The sequence below is a fragment of the Pelobates fuscus genome, chromosome 7, assembly GCF_036172605.1.
Source record: "Pelobates fuscus isolate aPelFus1 chromosome 7, aPelFus1.pri, whole genome shotgun sequence".
NCBI classification, from domain to species: domain Eukaryota; kingdom Metazoa; phylum Chordata; class Amphibia; order Anura; family Pelobatidae; genus Pelobates; species Pelobates fuscus.
In genome coordinates, this window is record NC_086323.1 from 56507846 (window position 1) to 56522617 (window position 14772).

The 14772-nt window shown below is 37.5% G+C and overlaps 1 protein-coding gene across 1 annotated transcript; it reads left to right on the forward strand.

Moving 5' to 3' along the window:
- The first annotated feature begins 1113 nt into the window (after window positions 1-1113).
- On the forward strand, window positions 1114-11620 carry STX6 (syntaxin 6). The gene is made up of 8 exons (XM_063427293.1): window positions 1114-1244; window positions 4098-4267; window positions 4997-5091; window positions 5728-5790; window positions 6545-6667; window positions 7422-7528; window positions 7883-7977; window positions 10305-11620. The coding sequence occupies exons 1-8, from the start codon at window positions 1210-1212 to the stop codon at window positions 10379-10381; spliced, it is 765 nt and encodes a 254-aa protein (XP_063283363.1). The 5' UTR covers window positions 1114-1209; the 3' UTR covers window positions 10382-11620.
- Window positions 11621-14772: the final 3152 nt, after the last annotated feature.

Below are 14772 nucleotides of genomic sequence, written 5' to 3' on the forward strand. Positions count from 1 at the left end.
CGTACCAGACCACAGAGACCTGCAGCCACAAAGCCCTACAGCCACCATAACCACAGTTGCCACAGAGCCCTAAAGCCACCATAATACCACCGCCACAGAGCCCTACAGCCAGCATAACTCCTGCCACCAGAACCCTACAACCGTAACCACTACCAGAGGGCCCTACAGACACCGTAACATAGTTGAAAAGAGACTTGAGTCCATTAAGTTCAGTCTTCCTCATATGTTTTTGCTGTTGATCCAAAAGGCAAAAACAGTCTGAAGCGCTTCCAATTTTGCAACAAACTAGGAAAAAGTTCCTTCTTGACCCCCCAAAATGGCAGCCAGATATCTCCGTGGATCAAGCAGCTATTACCCCACTAATTAGAAATTATATCCCTGTAGGTTATGTTTTTGCAAGTATTAATCCAAATCGCTGTTTAAACATCTGTATGGACTCTGATAAAACCACCTCTTCAGGCAGAGAATTCCACATCCTTATAGTTCTAACTGTAAAACAAAGTCCCCCCCCGCCAGAGCCCTACAGCCACCATAACCACTGCCAGAGCCCTACAGCCACCATAACCACTGCCAGAGCCCTACAGCCACCATAACCACTGCCAGAGCCCTACAGCCACCATAAACACTACCAGAGCCCTACAGCCACCATAACCACCGCTGCCAGAACTCTACAGCCACCATAACCACTGCCACAGAGCCTTACAGCCACCATAACCACCGCTGCCAGAGCCCTACAGCCACCATAACCACTGCTAGAGCCCTACAGCCACCATAACCACTGCCAGAGCCCTACAGTCACCATAACCACTACCAGAGCCCTACAGCCACCATAACCACCACTGCCAGAACTCTACAGCCACCATAACCACTGCCACAGAGCCCTACGGCCACCATAACAAACGGCCGCAACAGAGCTCTGCAGCCACCATAACTACTACCACAGAGCCCTACGGCCACCATAACAGCCACTACCACCAGCACAAACCCCGTCAGTCCAAAAAGCTCCCATAGCTCCCCCCATGGAAACACCCACGTGCCTTTGTTTGCCAGTTCTGCTTCCTGGTCACGTGACCTGTGCGAGCAGGCGCCGGAAGTGACGCCACAGCGAGGGGCGGTCGGTGCTTTGTGGCCTGCGGCTGGGTGGGAGGGAAGACTCCGTGAGTAGCGGAGAGCGAGCACCGGAGAGTGTGAGTGAGGGGCTGAGTGAACATGTCCATGGAAGATCCATTCTTCGTTGTGAAGGGGTGAGAGGAGCTGGGACATGGGGGGAGGAGGGGGTATGAATGGGACTGGTTATTACTAATATAGTATGTTATTGTTATTATTACACTAATATAGTATGTTATTATATTATAGTATGTTATTATTACACTAATGTAGTATGTTATTGTTATTATTACACTAATATAGTATGTTATTGTTATTATTACACTAATATAGTATGTTATTGCTATTATTACACTATTATAGTATGTTAATATTACACTAATATAGTATGTTATTATTATATTATATTATAGTATGTTATTGTTATTATTACACTAATATAGTCTGTTATTATTATATTATAGTATGTTGATATATCATCATTCCTGCCATGGCCTCGTGTAACATCAATACCCAATCTGTGCATCACCATTCACATAGAGAGGTCAAAAGGCACCATGTAGGACTACAACTCCCATGGTGCATTGCATTTCTACTACAAGTGGGGGTCTACCTTCCAGCCCCCGAGCCTCACATGGTGTGCAGTGAGCATCCTGTGAGATGTGCTCCACAGCAGGCATCATGCAGGGTTGGATTATTGGAAATTGGGGGAAGGACCCTCTTTGTGTTGTAAAGGGGGGAGGGGTGTTTACATTTTGGGATAGGCGTGACAGTGGAGGTGGGGGTAGGGTGGATGAAATTTAGGGAGAACTATTATGATTATGGAGGCACATGGGTGACCTGTTTAATACCTTCATAATTAGAGTAGTTTTACATTTTTGCTTTGTCTATGACTCTATGTTAATCTTCTAAGTGATTTAGTGCACAGACACACGTTACAAGCTGTTTTTTGTTGTTGTTTTTTTAAATAATGCTTAGGGCTTTTAGCATGGAAAAGAAAGAAAACATTGACAATGTACACCTTTATCACAGTTATTGCAGTTCTAGTTAGATAAAACCAGTACAAGTTTGGGATGTTTCACTATTTTTCATAGTTACACATTATTTACCAAAAATAAAACATTAAACATTTACACCTTTATCACAGTTATTCCTGTTATAGTTAGATAAAACAAATGCATCTATTTGACCTGGATTTTGGACTACCACCTATATTTGGCATGTTTCACTATTTTCCATAGTTACACGTTAAACTTTACTGTTTTAAGTTGAAACATATTCAACTTTTGTTTTCAGTCATCTAAGTTTAACAGTGGTTATCAAATCTAAAATTTCTTCTTATCTATTCAAGATATTTTAGAAAATTGATACTCCAATATATTTATTTATGGGTTTTTGACACTTTTCATGAAGCCATTGCATCACCAGCCAAAGTTATATTTTTTAGGATTATTCACTAAAGTGAGTTTAAAATTGAAAGCCAAAATATCACAAAAAATTTTGAAGCGAATTTCAAACAATTTTCGTTTAAGTGAATAGCCGTGTTTGTTTTTAACACATGCAAACACAACATGGCTTTGCAGGTTTATACCAAAATTTATGTTCATCAGGACCCCTAGCACAGAAATATTTCTGAGGTTTATCTCTGGTATTTTTTGTGTGAATATGCCTTCGTTAGCATTTGTTTCTGTTAATTTTTGTATGTCAATTACTCGTTAATAAAAAAATATCCCCATGCTATAATTGTAAGGCGCTGCATAATATGTTGGTGCTACATGCCAATAACAATAATAAAAGTCAGGACCAGTGGGTTATTGGGGCAAGATGAGGTGGGGGATTTTTAGATTTAGGCCATATTGATGGGCTTTTACATAAACTCTAAGTTAACATCCTTATTAAATCAGGTGGAAAAGAAGGGACTCTCCGAATGCAGTCTCACACAGCATTCCTAGTAAAGCAAGCAATGTTGTCTGAGTACAATCACATGCTGAGTAAGTGGCTGATACTGATTGCTCTGGTCTCAGTCAGTATCGGTGTTTACTTGGTGATAGTAGCATGCATATTTGTGAGCTACAATCATTAAAGCGTAACGACTTAGGAAAGTTCCTTTACTTCTAAAGACAGTCTTTTTGGTGTCCTGGAAAATTATCTGGAATTAAGGGATTTCAAAGAATACCAACGTTCTTTGCAAGACCGTGTTTTTAAGTTTTGCCTAAAATAGACTTTCACAAGAAGCAAGGTACATTTTGCAGTTTGCTGAACATCATGGGTACCTTTTCTAAAGATAATTATACGCTGCACCAAAGCTAGTATTAATTTCCACTTCTGTACATGCAGTGTTTATTGTAATTAAAATAACATTAGCAGAGATCATTTATCTATAATTATAATTGGTTCATGCAGTGGTACATTATGTAATAGTTATGTATTTCAATGATAAAGTCTGCTGTCAAATATTTCCATATGTAGATAAGAAACAATCTCCATTTGACTTCCCAGATTCAGGATATATTAATATTCTATACATTATTTGAATATATTTATATTCATGTGACTGACACTGGGGCCTATGCATTGAGCATAGGTAGTTATGGTGCTCTGAGTGACCATTTAAACTTATTTTAAATAAGTTATGCATCTAAGGAATTGTTTGTATTAAACAATATTTATTCATGCAAAACAGCTTGTGAAGGGATGTGATAAAACAATCGGTTGTAATTTGCTCTGACTGTATGTTTCTTGAAGGGTAGTGTTTGCATTTAAAACAGATTGTAGTGTTTAGATCAGGAGTTACTAGTTTTAAATCATGTTTTTATATTTAATATTTTAATTTCTAACTTTGCTTGAATGTTGGTGGTTCACATAAGGGGTTAGCATACCTGTGCCACGTAGTCCTGAGCTTTCTATTGTCTCGCCTCTGTTCTGAGCATAAATACATCATTAGGAATTAAGAGTTGTTTACATTTGGATCTTGTGTCTTCTACCTACAGTGAAGTACAGAAAGCTGTAAACACAGCACAAGGGTTATTTCAGCGATGGACGGACCTCCTCCAAGATCCTTCAACTGCCACTCGAGAAGAGTTGGATTGGACTACCAACGAATTACGCAACAACTTGAGGAGCATCGAGTGGGACCTGGAGGACCTGGATGAAACTATTAATATCCTTTCAATAGAGTGTCTTCCTTCAAGATCAAATTATAATGCCAAGTAAATGTCTTATTTTATTGGCTCAACCTTATAAAACATGAAATCATTTTAGTGGAACCCCAAGTACATTTTAATATATTAATAGAATATAATTGATAATAGAGCATTTCACAAAATGGGAATTTAAGCCTGTTTAACAGACCTTTTTGCGTCACAATACGTGTATCTAAATGGGACAGAGCCGGCAGAATCTGTGTAGTGTCCCGTGTTTTTGTACCAATAATATCCTGTTAGAGAGATCTGTTAAAGCATTCCTGTAGACACATTATACCAAACCTTACTTGTGTAGTTGCTCATTCATTAAAGGTATAATCAGAGCACCATAAGCACTAAGTTACTCCAAGGACCTCAAACACATTCCATAAATCATATGGACACCTCTCAAGGTTGGGTGGATAATTCGATAGTTGATAGTTTGTATGCTGGTACCCCTGCTATTTGTCAAGTTATTTTTTTTCCAGCAGAACTCTCCATATAGTTGGAGTGTTTAGATAAGACTCTGAAAAACATGTGTTACTCAGAGCATATTGATGTTTGACTCCATCTCCAAAAAATGATGCATTTTGTGTTTCTGGACACATTTCTAAAATAAGACACAAATGAACTGCAAGGACATTGAAATTCAAAATTATTTCTGGGTTCTGTGTGTTTTATGAACTGTTTCCTTAACATCTATTCATGTATTGTGGAGTCTAATCCTCGCAAGTTCAGTCTGGATCCAGCTGAGATGAGGCAAAGAAAAGCTTTTATAAGTGAAACACGGCAGTGTGTAAAGGTGAGTAGTGTTTACATGGTATCCGTTCTGTTAACAATTTACTTGTGAGAAAATGGAAATATTTCAACTTAAGTTAAAACCTAAGTCAAAAGAATGACCTTTACTTACTTTTAAAGTGACTCTGTCACCCAGAAACATATGTGGGTGACATGGTCCGCTTCAGATGGGTATTAAAGTGGAACTGTAAAAACATCTAAACATGGTTACTTACTATTTAAAGTGAATTTAAAATCCAAAGTCAGAATAGCCAGAAATGCTCTAATGAGCAAAGCAGTGATGGCTAACATTTAACACCCAGGCTTGGTATTTGGAAAATGTGGCCAAGAACAGCTGGAGTGTCAGAGTGCAGAATGGTTAGCCATCACCGTAGATGATGGGACAACATATTCTCTATTATTCTCAGTCTTCTATTTAGAAATGTAAAAAGTATTTTAACGGAGTTGAATTAATTAAAAATAAATAAAAGGTTGAGTTGTCGCATCATTCTTTTTAGCGTAAAATTGTAATCTGCATCATGATTCAGACCAAGCAGACCTTTTACGGTTTTTATTTGTTTTTTGTATTTAACACTAATTGTAGATGTTGATGCTTTCAAACAGTGATTGACTTATATCATTTTTTTTTTCTTCCATGTAGGGCATGAAGGATCAGATGACCAGTCCGTCTGTACAAGCTTTGGCTGAGAAAAAAAGCCGGCAGGTAAAGAGGCGCAGCATTTGTATTGTTTGCTTCGCTGACGTTTTAGTCTCCTAGGTGATTTTCCAAGGGTCACCATTCTAACAGGAGCTGCGTGTTCACTTGCTGTGGTTTCGAGTTACAGTTGTCTGACTCTGAATTCCGACCCAGTGAACTAACACTGTATGTTATGTAAAGTCTATAGACTAAATATTTTTTTATGTCTTTGGTATTTTGGCAGATGATCGTATCATTGTATTTAATGTGAACTTCAAATTTAGGGTCAAAATAGATGAACTGGAAAAATTAACTAAGTTGGCTTTGCTTTCACTTCAGCTACTCTAGCCTTAGATTTGAACATCACTTGGAATTCTCACTTTAGTTCTGGGTTCTAGATGTAATTAATACCCAACTTAACGAAGTTCATTTTTGGACCTCTGAAAGATGAAAGACTGGGCTCACTTTGCCAGGTCTCCGTTGCAGGCACACTTATAGATTTGCTTTAGTGTAATTTCAACCCTTTCTGCAGCCAAAAGATCCTTTTCACATGGTTTACTCACCCTCTCATTCCTGACACTATTTAATGGCTAACTCTGCATCGTCCTATGGCCTTTAGGAAAGGGGATTCCTATTTACATATAATAATTTGATGATGATCATTGGTACTGTTATTTTAAGTTACAGGAGGTGAGCTTATTAACCATATAGTTCCAGACAGACAAATCAAGTTTCCCTAAATTTTGACTACTGGCTTACTAAAAGTAATTTTGTATTTCAGGTGCTCCTAGGAGAAGGGTCAAAGCAGGGCTGGAACCCAGAAACCGAGAAATACAAGGGTTTAGATAATGACCTACAGACAGTAAATTCACAGTTTTTGGAAGGTCAAGTTTCGCAGCAGCAGGTAAGATGTATAGACACTGGAGAATATTTATTTATTCTGGGGCAAAGTTCTGAAAATTGAGCGGTCACCACAGAAATGATGGAATGTTCCTGCTGTTTGTTTTACATTTGGGCCATAGAATTGTTCTAATGAAAGCTCCCAAGTGTTAATGTTAAAAGGGTTATGGTGTGGTTTATCAGCAAGCTCTTTAGACCTGAAATTAGCTGGGACTGTCTTAACGGCACACATCCCCCTTTTAAAAGACCACTAAAGTCACCCAGACCATTTCAGCTCAATGAGTAGGTGTGGGTGCAGTGATATTTTAACCCTTTAGTGTAAAACATTGTCATTCTATACAGATGAGAAACATTGGATGGGATAAGATAATTGGTGATGTTGGTAGGTATGCTGACATTGATGATGGCAGAGCTGGGGGTTGCAGTGGAGGAGCCTCAGTGCTGGAAACAAGTCAAGTAATTTTAGGGGAAATAGACAGTGATCAGATCAATAGATGTGGAAAAAAACATTTATTCGGAAAAAAAGAGTCCCTTTAAAGTCTTGCCATGCAAAGCAGACATTCTGTGTTGTCGACTTGTTCTGCATTCCCTACTCCAGCACTCTAGATTTTATTTTTGTCATAACCTACTCCATTGCTTACCTGAGGAAATGTTTGGGAGAGGTCTGGACCATCTGTTCCTGCAGGCAATTACATGATCAAGTCATTCTCCTTTGTGACTGGGTATTTGAATACCTTTTCTATTACACCTTCTTTTAGCTTATTATGGATCAGCAGGATGATGATCTGGAGTTGGTATCTGGGAGCATCGGTGTCTTGAAGAATATGTCGCAGCGGATTGGGAATGAGTTGGATGAACAAGCAGTGTGAGTGTCCTAGAAAAGTACACAATTCAAACTCTAAATTTCCACTTGAAAATATGTATACAGATTGGGGGCTCTCTTCAGTTTCTTTAGAAGCAGAGGTCAAGTAAAACCTTCCTGTCATTGGTGGTTGATGGAATGTTTTGCAGACCCAGCACTAAATGCAATCTATAGCAAATTGCCAGGGTACATTTTATATTGATAATTATGCATTACTTAGATTTGGGTCACAATTTTCTGGTACGTTTCTTTCTCCCATGTTGTTTACTCTTCACTGGAGCATATATTTAATAAAATTGTATCATTTACTGAGATCAAGAATATAGTTTGCAAGAAGCCTACCTTTTCTTCCCTTAGGATGCTGGATGACTTTTCCCATGAAATAGATACAGCTCAGTCTCGAATGGATAATGTCTTAAAGAAACTGGCCAAGGTTTCCCACATGACGAGTGGTGAGTAGGACTATAATGAAGGTTCTAGTGGTGCTTGCATTGTGCCTCAGGGAACGTGTCAAGAGGGAAATGTGGTTTATCAGTGCATCTGCCTTTTCAAGGTGACAAAGGAAAATGCATTTATTTAACTCTGTCAATAGTTGGCATACAGGTGTAAATTCTCACTATGAATTGCATAAAGAAAGGTAGAAATGCCATATCATTTTAATACCACGTCTAGCCTATATGGTTTTACCACCTTGAGATGTATCGAATGTGCCATAAACTTAGCAGAAGGAGATTTTTTTTTTTTGCTGCTGACATTGATTATATAATATAGCCAGTATATTCCCCTATTAGTCTATTGGCCAGCAGATTTTTATTTTTTTTTTGTTCCAATCTGTTGTGCAGAATGAAGTCACTGAAATTTGCTTCTGTGTGTGTATTCAAGTCGTTTTTCCTTTCACACATTTGCAGCATTAATCCAAAAAGGTTAGGTTTTTTTTTTTTGTCTGAATGTGAAAATGTCTTTCTCAGTACAGTAGTTTCTACTGAGAACAGAGTGAATCTCTGAGAATTTAAAAGGAAACTGTCAGACCAAAAGAGCTAATTGAATTGTCTGTCCATTTGTGTCTATGCTTTGTCCGGTTGCGAATAAATGTATTAATTAAAATTGATACTTAAATAGGATGACTACCACAGTTGATGTGCATGCATTATCCTGCCACCAAATGCTCAAGGCAGCATCCCATTGTATGATACCTTTGAACTTACTATGCACATCCATTGTCTTAGCTATATGTATGTATTAATTTCATACAGCTGTGTTTTGATATTTCTTTTACCCCAAACCAGACTCCTGCAGATGGCTTTTCAGTTTCACCATAATTATTGTGCCATGGTTGATATTTTGTTTCAGTTCAGCACATTGGCATCTGCATTGCTGTTAAGTATCCTAACGTTATAAAACTGCCGTTTAAAGGGCAACACACTAATTAATTTCCTTAGAGAATATGAAAGGCATGTTGCTGTTGGAGATAATAGTGTGTGAAGGGTCACTTGTCCAGTTGTCCTGCAAGAAATACAGGGCATTCCACATTCCTTCTTTTTTTCCATTGTAATTTCAAAGAAGCTGTCCAGTATCAACCCTGTGCACACTTGTGCAAATGTAGAAACAATTTTATTAAAAGTTTAGACATTTTATAGACTTTTACTCTCTCTAAAGGACACTCTAGACCTCTAATCAAATTTGTTATAGTGTGTGGAGTCCACTAGTTCTGTCTCTGGAGTCAATGTTAACATTTTGAGATTTGTTATCACTAAATGGTTGTCCCTTGAACCCACAGGAGGTATGGCTATGGCAGAGATTACGCTGTTCTTTAGCCATAACAATTCATACCAGCAATGGGCAGCTGTGATACTCAGTCAGCTCACTCTCTCAGCCAATCACTATGCCCATTGCTACTCAGGCCAATGTTCCTCCATATTATTAATTAGAAGTGATGCATGCCATACACTTTTCCTTACAAAAATAATGTAAGCACAATTTTCTAGTTGGTTAAATAAAGCGTTACTCCAAGCACTATGATCACTTCACAGATTTGAAATCTGTATGTGCAAGTGTTTCATGTGAAATGCAGCACTTACAGAGTATATATATGCTGCCAGAATAGCTTCACTTCTGGCAGTGTCATTGGGGCGTCATCATCAGACCCGGAACAAGAGTTCCCTAAACAGTGTAACCCTTAGCTGCTGAATCTGAAGGTTCCACTTCCTTCCTCCTGTGATGTGCTTCGTGAATAACAGGTGCATACTCTTGGGGACTCACTGGGAAATCGCCAAATTTATTTAGAGGAGTATGAACTGATCACCTTGATCTTCTTTACAAATGTTAAACAGTATAATTTGTAACAGTTGTGCCTAATGTCCCATTAACACCATAGTTCATCCTCATTGTTTTTTTTCTTTGAATTGATTGTCAAAAAACAACACATTTTTATTGAGTTTTGTGTTAATAATTTTCATGCTAGATTTTTAACTGATTTTCTTTAAGAGAGCTTTAGAGAGAGAACCTTTATTGCAGGTGCTAAGGCATTTGCTATTCTCAAGGTATTTTACACTTCACTTTAATAAACCTGCATAGTTCCTCCTTTCACAGCAATGTTAGACCATGTGTGGTTGAATTGTATATTGACATTGATCAGGTTTATGTAAACTAGAGTAATTCATAAACCCAGGTCTGTGAGGGATCTGTTCATTTGTAATTCTGATAACCATGCCTTTTATTATATGTAGATTGCATTGTGTGCTTCTGTGAAATGTAACCATTGTCAATGTGTCCTTTACAGATCGACGGCAGTGGTGTGCTATCATTATCCTGCTGGCACTACTATTGGTAGTACTCATCCTGTTTTTTACATTGTGACTTAAAGGCTTTTCCTCATCCAAGACTTTGAGTGGTGTCACTAGAACGCTGGATGACTTGCTGTGAATTGGCATTGCCGTGAATAAGGAACATTTCTTTTCATGTCTGTCCTATGGCTCGTAGCCACGGCCATGGGTTACTGAGAGCATTAGAGTCCCAGCCTGTTGAGCATTATGTACATAGAGAATGCTCTGTACACCCACACACAGTATATCGGTTAATACCATGCTGGTATTTAAGGGGCTGGATCATATCACTTTGTTTACATATGATATATATATATATATCACTCTTGACCTGCTCCTTTTTTCTAATGGGAAGTGACACCCTGAGATTCAGTATCCACAGGAGCCAGATCATACTTTGTGCAGGCACTTTAAATAGAACGTGGCATGGTTTTGCTGTAACTTGTACAGCAGGCTTCTCAGTAGAAGATGATTCTCATTCTTGAAAGTCATATGGATTTCATGACATGTGCATCCGGCTTGTAGAAAAAAATCTCCCAAGAACCAGACACTCCACAACAATTTCCACTACATGAATGTTATGTTATTTTCTTTTTGGCTGGGCCATTTAACTCTAAAAACCACACTTCCTACAATTTAAGTGTGGTTGAAAATTATAGTGTAGATAAACATATTTTTAAGGATTTGAACGACCCTGGGAATGAAAATGAAGATCCAGTCTGAACCTGATGGATTTGGCTCTAAAATTAGAATTCCTGGAAATGACATCTACATATGTACTGTCGATGTGGAATGGTACCAGTGCATACCACTTTTAAGTAAGAGATTATTAATTGGGGTGAGATTTGTGAATTGAACTCATGTGTTAATATGTGATTTGGAATTGTGTAAAAACTACTGAAACTGTTTTATGTGTTTTTTTCAGACACTGGTCTGATGGTATTATGGCTCTGTTTTTATTGCGTGTTGTTTTGTGTATCTGACTCTCCTGATCTCGGCATTCCATCTTACATGTTCGTGTGTGTGTTGATAAAAAAAAAAAAAAACCTGTATAGATTCCAAATACTGATGATACCATTGCAAGAGTCTGGTAACTAAGTCAGTATTGCATTTTGTCCATTGGATTCATACGCACCTATAATGGTGTTGTTTATTAGCTGAACAGTGACTTGTAGTGAATTAACAATGGTATTGCAACATTTGCTCAAAAATAGCTGAGGTAGGCAATTTTTATAGAGATTTAGCCTGAATTCAGCAATTCCCTTAATAGGTTTACCCTATTCACTGTTTAGTTGTTTTTTTTTTTATTTCAATCTCAGTGCCATTTAGTGCAAAGTTTAATATAGAATTGTCATGAACTAATCTGAGCTTTATCAGAAATCATGCACTACCCTTCTTAATCTTTATTTATGGAATTCTGTGCTGCTTTCAGTGAGATGAAAGAGATTCATTTAAAAATGTAATCAAGCGTAAACACATTTCTTTATGTTGCGTTTTTAAGTTTTAAGCAATTTTTAATATTAGTTCTCAAACGTGTCTGCTGTTGAACTCATTATGTTATGAATGATTTGGACACTGATAAACACCTTATTTTTCTGAGGTTTTTTTTTTTTTTTTTTTAAATGTATTTTTTGCACCACTTAATTTTTTATTTTTTTTTAAATGCTAACTCATAAAAAACCCACACTTCTATGTGATTTAAAAGTATAGGATAGAATGAGAAGGCAATTGGAAAAGAGATTAGGGACATTCTGAGTTTTACAATGTTTTATCAGCATTTGGACAAAGTGTTATAATAAATGTATATAAACCCTCTGAAAATCAAAATATGACACAGAGAATATAATAATTATGTGTGTTCTCCACATATGAATCATTTTAATGTCAGGCATTTACCTGCACTGTGGGTGTAACTTCCAAATGGCAGGGGTTAACAAGAACCATTGGTGGCAAAATGGCTGTATGGAAAGTGTTTGAAAGGCCCTAGTTTTAAAATATTTACCTTTTTGACTTTTTATTGCTAGACTGTTAAACTTCCTTTGATGAAATATTAATTGTATCGTTGGAAACTTTACTGCTCACCTCCCAAATGTGTCTCTTAACCCCTTAAGGACACATGAAATGTGTGACATGTCATGAGTCCCTTTTATTCCTGAAGTTTGGTTTTTAAGCGATTTAAAGGGGCACTCTAAGCACTATAGTGCACTGTATAGGGTGCCAGGAGTTTCCCCGGTATGTTTAAATTAACAGGCAATGAGGTTCATCCACAGACAGACAGACAGAATTGATATTGCTAATGGAGTTATCACTTTAGTAATATCTGTGAAGAGAGTCCAGACAGACCTACAGGTGCCTGGGGACCCGGGGACTGCTTGCACCTTAACCACTACAGTGCAGTGTAGTATTTCTGATGCTTATAATGCCCCTTTAAATTCCCAAACTCTGCATATGAATGTTGGTCATATTAGAATGAGAGGTGTTCCTTTTATACTTATATATTCTATCAAAACACCAAAATGAGCTTTTGTTATGAAATAGCACTTTATACAAATTAATTCTAACAGTTTTGCAGACCAGAGATGTCACAACCTATACATGCCTAGTGATCTGATCATGAATTGATTAATTGTGCAAGGGCGGTTTGTTAAGCAGAAGCTAGTATTGGTACATTATAGGCTACAAACTTGATCCTTTGCTCATGTGGAAGTCCACCAGTTATTTCCCTTGGCACAGCAATGTCAAATGTAAACTGTGGTCCATTACATTATTTTTTTTTGGCTAACACATTGGGAGTGTATTTACTAAAACAAGAATGGACGAAATATCTGGAAAGTGTAGTTGGATAACTGATCTAGTAAAGCTATCACAGGCTGAAATGTGCAATTCCCAGCTTAGTGAAAACCTCCCACTGATTCATTTGACACAAGAAGCTCAACTAAGTGCCATTATGTTAATTTTAACATCTTTTTAAAATGATCGCAAAAGAACTGCTTCTATATTTTTGCACATTGTGAAATACTGGTAAACCATTAGAAATACAAGTCTTATGTGTCGTTACAGGCTTTTGTGTAGTCGATTTCCCAAACCGCAATCCACCGTGCCTATTATATAAAGGACCACGGTATTTGGATTTACTTTCTAAATGGTGCCTAGACTAACGGAGGTAATTATGCTTTAAATCGGTCTCTCTGGTAAAATGGTGGTGCTTTGTACATTAGAGTCAGTTCATTTAACACAAATGTAACGTAAATCTTAGGCAGGAGGGTATGCAAAACCGCAACTTCGTACTAATTGCAAGCAACTATATTTGATTTACTTACTAAGTTCAGATGATATTTCAGTATTGCAATAAAAACACCTAATTCAGCAATTGTTTTCTTACGTAAATTGTCCAAATTGTTTAAAGTGTCTTTAATGTATATCATATATTAAGTGTTGCAAAACATGGGTGTTTTTATCCCTGAAGGGGATACAGTTTGTTACTATCTTCAGGCTAGAATCAGTCCTATTCAGACAGATCTACAAAGCTTAAAAAAGAACTTCCATGTTTATGTTTTGTTTGTTTATTATTGAGTAAATAATTAGCTGCTAGTTAGACTGTTTGTATACATCTCTAAATAGTGTTGTACAATCCAACATGGCTTCCTGGACACATTTCACATATGCTGTAAGTATGGATGGGCTGCAATTGTTGTGTTCTGCCCTATAGTACGTACAATTAAAATAGTCATTCAAGACACACTCTGAGCAGAGAACCACTACATAATGTCTGTTAAACAGTTTACGATCTGATTGGCACATGCCGTCTGAGTTGCTCTGATAAGGTGTTCTATAAGTGCTTTGAGTCTCATAGGGAGAAAGGCGCTATAAAAATGCAAATTATTATTGTGTGTGTGTGTGTGTGTATATATATATATATATATATATATATATATATATATATATATACGTCCCAGGTCCCAGCACTCAATGCTCCCGGTCTTTTAATGCTCCGGTGCTGTCTCCAACCAAATTGTATATGATACCAGTAGAGAGCACTCAGGAGTCTTTCAAGGTAAATTTCATCTGTTGCTTTATTGAGCAATTACAAATTCACACAACGTTGTGTGAATTTGTAATTGCTCAATAAAGCAACAGATGAAATTTACCTTGAAAGACTCCTGAGTGCTCTCTACTGGTATCGTATGTATGTACTGTTATATATCAAATACATTGGCTGAGAGTTTTTGCCGATGGCTCCCACACAGTGAATACTGTATACATCTTTTATGAGTTGTTATGATAATGTGGAAGTATCACTTTATCAGGCTGGAAAGGCCACTGGTGTTGAACACAACAAGGCACGTGCCAAACCATTCATAAACTGTCTGACAGATTACCAGTGGCTGGTGCCTAGGGACTCCTGCCACCATAATTGCTATAGTA

Bases quoted from the DNA above. Each gene is read 5' to 3' on its own strand.
- STX6 (XM_063427293.1), top strand. From the start codon at position 1,210: ATGTCCATGGAAGATCCATTCTTCGTTGTGAAGGG. The intron at 4,268-4,996 runs ATATCCTTTCAA...ACATCTATTCAT, and splicing joins GGACCTGGATGAAACTATTA to GTATTGTGGAGTCTAATCCT. The intron at 7,978-10,304 runs GTGAGTAGGACT...TGTCCTTTACAG, and splicing joins GGTTTCCCACATGACGAGTG to ATCGACGGCAGTGGTGTGCT.